This window comes from Telopea speciosissima, chromosome 6 (assembly GCF_018873765.1).
Source record: "Telopea speciosissima isolate NSW1024214 ecotype Mountain lineage chromosome 6, Tspe_v1, whole genome shotgun sequence".
In the NCBI taxonomy this organism is placed as follows: domain Eukaryota; kingdom Viridiplantae; phylum Streptophyta; class Magnoliopsida; order Proteales; family Proteaceae; genus Telopea; species Telopea speciosissima.
In genome coordinates this window covers 35,330,407-35,340,921 of record NC_057921.1, presented here as the reverse complement: position 1 = coordinate 35,340,921, position 10,515 = coordinate 35,330,407, and the positions used below count along the sequence as shown (strand labels likewise).

At 38.4% G+C, this 10,515-nt stretch overlaps 1 protein-coding gene across 1 annotated transcript; it reads left to right on the top strand.

Moving 5' to 3' along the window:
- The first annotated feature begins 342 nt into the window (after positions 1-342).
- On the top strand, positions 343-7,599 carry LOC122665355 (putative phospholipid-transporting ATPase 9). Its single transcript, XM_043861485.1, has 11 exons — positions 343-786; positions 1,170-2,509; positions 3,190-3,300; positions 3,449-3,725; positions 3,829-3,917; positions 4,011-4,119; positions 5,292-5,501; positions 5,599-5,724; positions 5,921-6,019; positions 6,316-6,507; positions 6,595-7,599. Exons 1-11 carry the CDS (start codon positions 394-396, stop codon positions 7,225-7,227), a joined length of 3,579 nt encoding a protein of 1,192 aa, XP_043717420.1. The 5' UTR covers positions 343-393; the 3' UTR covers positions 7,228-7,599.
- Positions 7,600-10,515: the final 2,916 nt, after the last annotated feature.

Genomic DNA, 10,515 nt, shown 5'->3' with positions numbered 1-10,515 from the left:
AAAGATTCTGGTTTGTAGATTTTGAGAATCTCTGTTTTCTTCCTGGGTATTAATCCTTTTTCCACCTGGGACTGGGAGAGTTTCCTTTTTTGATTCCCTTTGTTTACTTATTTATTTTTTTAAAAAATCTTCTCTTCTGGTGGCTTGAAATTTGGTTCAGGATTCAGTTTCCTTTTCTGGGTTCTGATCTTAGCTGCTGGTGCCAGTCTTAAAAAGGGTTTTTGGGGGGGAATTAGTGGTGGGCGGTTCTCGACTTCTCCTTGAAGAAGCTGCATTTCAACCAGAGATTTGCTTCTGAAGTAGTAGTTTTTTTTCTTTCTGGGAAATTCAGCTTCCTTTTCTGTGTGTTTAGCTGTGTTGTGGATTGGGGGATAGAGCTGGTGTTGGCAAAGGATGGCTGGGGGAAGAAGAAGAAAGCTGCTTTTCAGCAAGATCTATACCTTCTCATGTGGGAAAGCATCTCTCAGGGACGACCTCTCACAGATTGGTGGACCAGGCTTCTCAAGGGTAATCTTCTGCAACGACCCAGAAGGCTATGAGGCATCGAACCTCAATTATGGAGACAATTATGTGAGAACCACCAAGTATACGCTTGCTACTTTCTTTCCCAAATCCTTGTTTGAGCAGTTCAGGAGAGTTGCTAACATATACTTCATCATTGTTGGCTGCTTGTCCTTCACACCTCTTGCACCTTACTCATCTGTCAGTACCATTATCCCTCTTATTATTGTGATTGGGGTTAGCATGGTTAAAGAAGCCATCGAAGATTGGAGGCGTACGAAGCAGGTAGATATATATATATCCTTCTTCCTGTCTCTTCTTTAGTCCTATGCTCGTTCTCCTGGATTAGTGCACTGGTCTGATGTGTGTTCGACATAATTTCTCAAACCAGATGATTAAGTCATCTGAGCTCAAATTAATTGCTTTAAGAAGTTACCTTCTTGTTTGCTTCTTTTTTTTGTTCTCGAATCGTTTTGCTCGTCTTATTTTTTAGTTATATGATAATATCAAATCCATCATTCACATTTGAGTAGGCAAGTCTCCTTTGGATCACTTTCCATCTTGTAAAGATTCAACTCATGACCAAGTTTTTTAGTATTCAAATTTAAATTTGTACAGTGGCTAGTTGTTCCATGTGTTTATTGTTTGTTTTTCCATAATGTTTACAGGACATTGAGGTAAACAATCGAAAGGTTAAGGTGCGTCGTGTTGATGGTAGTTTTGATAATACAGAGTGGAGGAACCTGAGAGCTGGAGATATAGTGAAGGTGGAGAAGGATAATTTCTTTCCTGCTGACCTTCTCTTGCTTTCATCCAATTATGACGATGCCATTTGCTATGTTGAGACCATGAACCTTGATGGGGAGACAAATTTGAAACTGAAACAAGCACTGGAGGTGACTTCAGGTTTGCATGAAGAGGTTAACTTTAGTGATTTCAAGCCTGTTATTAAATGTGAAGACCCCAATGCAAATCTGTACAGTTTTGTTGGAACTATGGAATTTGGAGAGCAACAGTATCCCCTTTCATCTCAGCAACTTCTCCTTAGGGACTCAAAGCTCCGGAATACAGACTACATCTATGGGGCTGTTGTTTTTACAGGCCATGACACAAAAGTTATGCAGAATTCCATGGAACCACCCTCTAAGAGAAGCAAAATTGAAAGAAAGATGGATATGCTTGTCTATTTCTTGTTTTCTATGTTGGTTTTGCTTTCTTTCATTGGATCTATCTTTTTTGGGATTGCAACTAGAGATGATCTTGAAAGTGGCCAGATGAAAAGGTGGTATCTTAGACCGGATGATACCACAATTTTCTTTGATCCCAATAGAGCACCCATTTCAGCAATTTTTCATTTCTTAACTGCCCTGATGTTGTATAGCTACTTTATCCCCATCTCCTTGTATGTATGCATAGAGATTGTCAAAGTTATGCAGACCATCTTCATCAACCAAGATCTGCTCATGTACTATGAGGAAGCTGATAAGCCTGCTCAGGCTCGCACCTCAAATTTGAACGAGGAACTTGGCCAAGTTGACACTATACTTTCAGACAAGACAGGAACTCTGACGTGCAATTCAATGGAATTCATAAAGTGTTCGATAGCTGGGACAGCTTATGGTTATGGGATCACAGAAGTTGAAAGAGCTATGGCTAAGAGAAAAGGATCACCATTGGTTCATGAGGAGGTCCATGTTGAGGATTCTGCTAATAAAAAACCTACTGTTAAAGGATTCAATTTTCAGGATAAAAGGATCAAGAATGGAAAATGGATTGATGAGCCATGCTCAGATGTCATTCAAAAGTTCCTTCGCTTAATGGCAATCTGCCACACAGCCATACCTGAAGTGGATGAGGATAGTGGGAATATCTTATATGAGGCAGAGTCCCCAGATGAGGCAGCCTTTGTGATTGCAGCAAGAGAACTTGGCTTTGAATTTTACCAGAGGACACAAACAAGCATTTCACTGAACGAGTTGGATCCTGTGTCTAAAAAGCAAGTTCAAAGGTTAGTTTCTCTCATCTTATGTGTAGTGAAGAAACCATTCATTGTGTGGCATGACTTCCTCATATAATGCATTTCTCTGCTACATGACATACATATTAGCTTGTGTGAACCATCTTTGTTTATGGTCAAAATTCCAAAAGCACATCAACTGGATAAAAGGTCCATACCTAAAGTTCCTTCTTTTGACTGCCAACAGGAAAAAGGGATTGGAATTCCTGAGTTCAGTCAAGCCCCACTACAAGGACCCATATTAGGGAGTAGGGACCAGAATAAGCACATTGTTGTGCATCAATTTACAATGTTGCTTTTAAAAATTATAGAATCTTTGAGAAAACCATGGATATAAACCCTTAGTTTAGTTTTCCAATTCTACAATTTTCCTATTTACGTGCCAGAGGAAAGAATTCGTAATCCTGATATTTTTCAATTTGCGCAAAAGAAACCTTCACATTACACCTAAATATTGTGCTTCTTGTGATCAGTGTCATCAAAATTCTATCTTATTTCACCCTTATCTGTGTGTCTGTATCAGCATAGACACCAAATTGATGCTTATGAAAACTGCTTTCTTATTTGCAACATGTATCCATATGTAATACCTCGACTTTAGACATCAATATACGTGTTAATATTTCTTGTAGCATGTGTCTGAATATTTAGTCAATACTTTTCTTTTGCAGGACATATAAACTTCTGAATATCTTAGAGTTTAATAGTACAAGGAAGCGGATGTCTGTGATAGTAAGGAATGAGGAGGGACAGCTGTTATTACTCTGTAAAGGTGCTGACAGGTTAGTAAATTGCAACATTGTCTTCAAGAGTATATGATTTTCAAAAGTACCATAAGACATACTCTGCATTGCTAAATTCCCCAGAACCATAGGTCTTTAGTTCCCATTTCCAAATACATGCTCACTGTCCTACAATTATTTCAAGCAGCGTCATGTTTGAAAGGCTTGCAAAGAATGGGAGGGAGTTTGAAGTGCAGACTGAGGAGCATGTGAATGAGTATGCTGATGCAGGCTTGAGAACATTGGTGCTTGCTTATCGTGAACTCAGTGAGGAGGAATACAGAGAGTTTAATGAGGAATTCACAGAGGCCAAGAACCTGGTCAGTGCAGATCGGGATGCAAGGATTGATGAAATGGTAGAGAAGATAGAGAAGGATTTGATTCTTCTTGGTGCTACTGCTGTGGAGGACAAATTGCAACATGGGGTGAGTGGAAGATACTTAGAAGGAAAAGAACTATGAGAGATTGCGCTTTATTGAGCTTGGGTGAAGGATATAGGAATTAAGTTTATCCTTTTGTCTCGTGTAGGTTCCAGAGTGCATTGACAAACTTGCGCAAGCCGGAATTAAAATATGGGTTTTGACTGGAGATAAGATGGAGACTGCAATTAATATTGGGTAAGGTTCCAAGATTTGATTAGTTTGTCTTTTCATATTTATGTATGGTAAATTTAGTCGTTCCACATTTCTGATTTGAGTTAAATTTTGCAGTTTTGCATGTAGTCTGCTTAGACAAGGAATGAAACAAATTATTATTAACTTGGACACACCAGAAATTAAAGCAGTGGAAAAAGAGGGAGACAAGTCTGAAATTGCCAAGGTAAACTCTAATTTTCCTTTTGTTCTTAACTCTTAGGTATTTGAGGAACTTTACTCCTTGAGGATGGGATCGGATAGCTTTTTGTGAAGCTTCAAAAAGGGGGAAAAAATCTAAATGAGATATTTCTAAGCACAGAGGAATAATAAAAAAGGAGTGAGAAAGAAAAAGGACTTGGATGAGGTAATGACCAGTTCACTAAGCTTAATCTCGACTTGTTGAACCTGTAAATGCCCTTATCCCACAAGAAACATGTTTACCTATTCACACGTTTGACTATACATGTGCCATGTAATATACAAACCAAGAGCAGAGCAGATTCTATTTACATGAGTATACTGAACTTAGTTTAACGCTGTAACCAAATTAAATACAATACGCATAAGTACACAAAGTCTATGCCGTATTTTCAAATTTGACAATATCCCCTCACTTTTTTATTGTAGAAGTTTTCCATTCTGGTTTATGTTAGTGAACCATTCTTAACTTCAGCCAGCAGTTGTTTCAACATGGACTTTATATGTGGGCTGGTTCACAAGTTTCTTTCCTATGTTTCCTATTGGCCCTTGAAAGGCCTCCACCAGATGAATATTTCTTCCTATTTAAGGGATAATTTTAATTGGAATATGCTTTTTACCCTTTGGAAAAAACCATATAAGCCCATTCATCTTTTTAATTAGAAGATGGCTAGAAGCTCCTGAAAGACAGCAATATTTGGCAGCGATATTCATTCTGACTGTTGTAAACATCTATATCAATCTAGTCGCTAATATAACTATAAAAAATTTACCTCTCCTTTTTCTTTGTTTTTCCTTTCTTTTCGGTGGGGGGGGGGGGGGGGAGCTGTTTTAAATATTTAAAGGTGTATGCTTGCTTTTTTTTTTTTGGTAGAAAAAGGTGTATGCTTGCTGATGGTTAGCTACATAGGCCTGCAAACGTTGGGTGTGGAGTATGCCTGTATTCTGATGTTACCAATGCTATTGCATGAGAATCGGAGATAGAAACCAATACTTACCAAAAGAATAAGAGAAATCCTGAGAGCCTTTGTATTCTGGTGAAAGTGCTAAATTTTTATTGGCAGACCTAGTGCTTCATTAAATAGAATTGTAGAAATCTAGGTCAATATAATGTTACTAAATCTGATTTTTATCATATATTGCTGCTGACCGTTTTAGGCATCGAAGGCTAGTATTGTCCATCAGATAGATAAAGGGAAGGCACAGCTCACTCCATCAAGTGGAGGCTCAGATGCATTTTCTTTGATCATTGATGGGAAATCACTTGTATATGCTCTGGAGGATGATGTCAAGAACAAGTTTCTAGACTTGGCACTTGGCTGTGCATCCGTTATATGCTGCCGCTCATCACCAAAACAGAAAGCACTGGTGAGTGGATGTGAATTTAAAAGTTGCATAATTGTCACTTTAGTTAATATTATTTGGCCCACAGAAGTCTTTAAATATATATTTTTTTTAAATACAGGTTACAAGATTGGTTAAAGTTGGAACTGGTACGACAACATTAGCAATTGGTGATGGGGCCAATGATGTGGGAATGCTTCAAGAAGCAGATATCGGAGTTGGCATTAGTGGTGTCGAAGGGATGCAGGTATGGATAAAGTAGTGTTTCATCTCCATTTTGCCATTTTTGTGGTACTAATTTAGCCAATCTAGTCTGAAATAAAATCATGCTTTTTTTAGGTAAGGTGAGATAAAATTATGTTGATAACGACCCTTAAGCTTCATTTTTATTCATATTCACTTCATTCCTGCTGAACTCTACTGGTTACTATTGTGGTTTTCAGGCAGTCATGTCAAGTGACTTTGCAATTGCTCAGTTCGAATATCTGGAGCGTTTGCTACTTGTGCATGGCCACTGGTGTTACAGAAGGATCTCATCAATGGTATGACTTTCTTGTTTTGGCATTTTAAATAAAAACTTTTTGAGGAGTTGCATTTAGCTTGATCTGTTCCTAAATTAGTCCTCTTGCTGGCTGGAAAGTATTTTGTCAAACTACCATGAGAGCATGGCTTGTCTCAACTTCCTGAGTCTGCAACCATAGAGCTTCTCCCAACCAAAATAACCTTCTCTGTTTTCTTTTGAAACTCAAGAACTGCAGAACCTGAGGCATCCCTCAGAAAACCCAAGTAACTTATATAAACGCTTATTTGAATTTGTTGCCCTTCTTCTGTTCTGCAGATATGCTACTTCTTCTACAAGAACATCATGTTTGGTTTTACTCTCTTCTTATTTGAGGCATACGCATCATTCTCCGCACAAGCTGCGTACAATGATTGGAATATGTCATTATATAATGTCCTTTTCACGTCACTGCCAGTTATTGCTCTGGGTGTGTTTGACCAGGATGTCTCTGCCCGGTTTTGTCTCCAGGTATGTCCACCATATGCCATGTTTTTGGTTGTTGTGGTCAATATTTGTCTGGTGATGGCTCATTACTAACCCACTTTAATTTGGCAGTTCCCTCTATTGTACCAAGAAGGTGTGCAGAATGTCCTCTTCAGCTGGCTTCGAATATTGAGCTGGATGTTCAATGGGGTCTGTGGTGGCGTAATCATTTTCTTCTTCTGCACAAATGCATTGGAGCTCCAGGCCTTCCGGAAGGGAGGTGAGGTTGTTGAGTTGGAGATCTTGGGGGCAACCATGTACACCTGTGTTATTTGGGTTGTGAATTGCCAGATGGCCATCTCTGTCAGTTACTTTACCCTAATACAACACATCTTTGTCTGGGGTGGAATCATTGTTTGGTATCTTTACCTTTTGGCCTATGGTGCCATGTCACCTACCGTTTCCACCACTGCCTACCAGGTCTTCATTGAAGCCTGTGCTCCAGCTCCCTTCTACTGGCTTATTACACTGTTTGTAGTTATCTCCAGTCTTGTCCCCTACATCACATTCTCTGCCATCCAGATGCGATTTTTTCCCATGTATCATGGGATGATACAATGGATAAGAAATGATGGGCAATCTGAAGATCCTGAATACTGCAACACGGTGCGGCAGAGATCAATTCGACCCACAACAGTAGGTTTCACAGCACGGAGAGAAGCTAAAGCTAGACATTTGAGAGAGAAGCGTCGTCACAGGACATAATTACAATTTTGGATGGGTTATAGTTGAATGGATGTCAGGCAAGGTAACTTATTGGAAGGCCAAGCTGCCTAAAATCATTTAGTGAATGAGAGCATTCACATTCTTCCACTTGACTCTTAAGGTTGCCTTCCTAATACCAGTGTCAGGATAACTACTGCTGCCATTTTCTTCAACTGGTCACAGATACAGAATCTTTGTATACTATTCATTGGACGGGCAGAGGAAGCCCAAAAGCTGTAAATTTTGATTCTTGGCTGTCTCAGGCCATTCATCCGCTCCCCCCACAAAATTTCGACCTTCCATCTTGTATTATTGCCAAATTGTATGTAATACTGTACAGAAATTCATTTCAGTTTTGATAGATTTTCTTTCTCCTTTGGAATGAAGAGTGTATAAATTTTCTTTTCCTTTATGTTCAATTTGTCAGTCTACATTGGACTTTTGGATTTGCAAGTTTGATTTTGTTTGTGGATGCTTTACATCAGGATTGTTCTTTGTTCTGATCTGACAAATTTGGGACTAAAAACTCGTTGATTCCTGTGATCAGGTCAGGACATGATGCAGATGTGTTAAAACGCTGAACTGGTCCATGGTTTTGCTGAATGAAAACTCACTCTCTAGCAATCTGCCCCATTAGGCAGGTCATGACTCATGAGCTTGCTTGGTCACGAATTTTATGGTTATCCATTTAGAAGAAGCATTTTGGATAGCTTTACGACAAGATTGGAAAGCAAGTTGCTCTCAAGTTCAAACGCGCAAGAGAAAAGCAGGTACATATTGAGGCAGTAAAAATTTGTGGAGGCAAATAACTTTGAACATCAGGCAAGCTTGGTTGTGCTTTCTTCCAACCTTCGATAAGATGATGTGCTATGGCAAATTTCACACACTGAAACAAACACTAGATCCGGCAAGTTATAAAATGCTGTATTATGGGCAAACTGGATGCTAAGTAGAGGTGAGGATCCATAGAATACAACCAAGTCTGGAATATTACCTGTATACATGAAGAAGACTGCAAGGACCTTGGTAGTTGAAAATCTTATAATGCAGTTTATTTTCCAGTGTTAAATTGTCTTCCTTGAAGTTTTGATCATATAATGTGACAAGTCTGGTAGAAGCACAATCTTAGAGGGCCATGTAGTATATCGGTGGTTAAAAAGTTTAATTGTTTTAGAATGAGCTTTACAACTACATCTGAATGCCATTTCTCTTGTTAAGTATGGATTAGGCTGGAACATAAAAGATTGATTTGGAACAGCACACGGTAAGAAAATTACAGAGAAAGAAAACTCATACTTCCACTTCTGATGTAGCTAACATCCTGAAAAGATTTGCATAGTAGGCTATGATTGTCCTTGAGCTCTTGGTTATAAGTTTTCTCTTGTTTTATGTCAACTGATTTTTAACCATTATGTATCTTTTGCAGTGATTTTATGTTAAGAAGGATAGAGCTGTTATGTCTAACTTCTTTATGCTTGATTCATATCTTGTAGGACATCCCTTCCAGGGCAATGGGTTTCAGCATTGTTCTCTTAATCTTTGATGTAGGACTATATATATACAACAACAATAACAAACTCAGCCTTATCCCAACTTAATGGGGTCGGCTACATGGATCCAAATAGAACAATTAGGGAAAACTGAGTTCTAACCAAAAAGGGGAAAGAAAAGATGGGAGAACAGGGATGGGGAAAGAGATTAGAAATGAAAAATGACAAATGAAAGATGGAGAATAAATAGAAAAATGAGAGATGAAGGATAGTAAGAGGAAAGGGGCACAACCCAACACGTCAAGAGAATGTCAGCTAAATGGAGTCAGCTAAATGGATCCTTGTCCTCCAATAGTCTCTATTTGAGGTCATACTTGGTACAAGACCTAGACTATGCATGTCCTTCCTCACCACTTCTCCTATGGTCATTTTAGGTTTGCCCCTAACTTTTTTAACTCTGTCAATGAGAAAAATTTAGATATCTATTTAGGAGTAAAATATTCAAACATCGGTTCTATTCCTTTGAGAATATATATAACTCATGAAGTGATGATGAATTACTAAACTAACCAGCTTACCATTACTTCTAGCTGTTAAAGAGATGGCACTGGAATTGCACTGGATTAATGAATTTGAAGAGATTATTTCTTTCCCAAAGGGGTCAGGAGAGTTGAGTTCTATTAAGAAACTGACAATTTATAATTGTTAAAATCTCAGGTCTTTGACAAGGATTGATTGCAGGAATTAACCTCTGTTGAACATTTAATACTATAATATACTGAACTTTGTGTCCAATGGATTGAGGATGCTCATTTCTCTTTAGAAATTGGTTATAAAATGGAATTGGCTTCCAAAGATTATGCAAGAGCTACCCAGACTTGAAGTATTAATTATTAATGGCTGCCCAAATCTGTATTCATTGCCAAGAGATATCCAATACATTATTTCCTTTCGAAAGTTGATTATTAGAAAGTGTCTCAATTTTGGATATTTGCCTATAGGATTTGAAGTATTGTTTCCACCGGCAACTTCAAATTTTCTTTCAATAACAATATCGGGGCTCAATTGAATGGTTTAATGCGGAAAGGCAAAGCCTAGCAAGAAAGCATTATAATACTAACTCTGAAAATATAATGCTGTTTGAGAAATCCATGCTATCACAGCTCTCCTTGGCCACCAACAATCTCTCATCAAAGTATAAGATCAGGGATGATAAAAAAGACGGGGGGAAAAAGATCTCTGTCCGGGAGTGTGGCCTGCGCCAGCACTCCCATGAATCTATCTCTCTTCTCCCCATGTGAAAAGACACCTCTACCCCATTGTTTTGAGGAGAGAGATAGACACATGGAAGTGCTGGCGTTGGCCACACTCCCATATAGAAAACTGGTGAAGTTTCAACATAGTATATTTGTTCGTAGTCTCCCAAAATGGCAATAATATCTTGAAGATTCTTGTAGTTCTAAAGTACTTTTTGTAAACCATGAGTAGTCTTATAGTTGTCTTCATCTAATATATGAGGAGAAAGCATATGCGATGTTGAATCAAGGGGATCAACAGCAAGATAGATACCAAGCTCAGAGATTTGCCATAATAAGAAACTAAAATTACCAAGAAGGAACTATGCAGAAACTCAACTTCAGATCAACAGAGTAAATTATCTAATGGGACAACATAGTTGTAACATCCAGATGAGAAAAGGTGGTTGCATGAGCATTGTTGTAACATACTTCAGATCAATTCTTATTTTTTTTTGGGTAATTTGTAATATGAAAAAAAAAGTGGGACAAGAGGGGGTTTG

Excerpts from the sequence above, each read along its gene's own strand:
- LOC122665355 (XM_043861485.1), top strand. The coding sequence starts at position 394 with ATGGCTGGGGGAAGAAGAAGAAAGCTGCTTTTCAGCAAGATCTATACC. Across the intron at positions 3,918-4,010 it reads GAGACTGCAATTAATATTGG|TTTTGCATGTAGTCTGCTTA; the intron begins GTAAGGTTCCAA and ends TAAATTTTGCAG. Across the intron at positions 5,725-5,920 it reads GTGGTGTCGAAGGGATGCAG|GCAGTCATGTCAAGTGACTT; the intron begins GTATGGATAAAG and ends TGTGGTTTTCAG.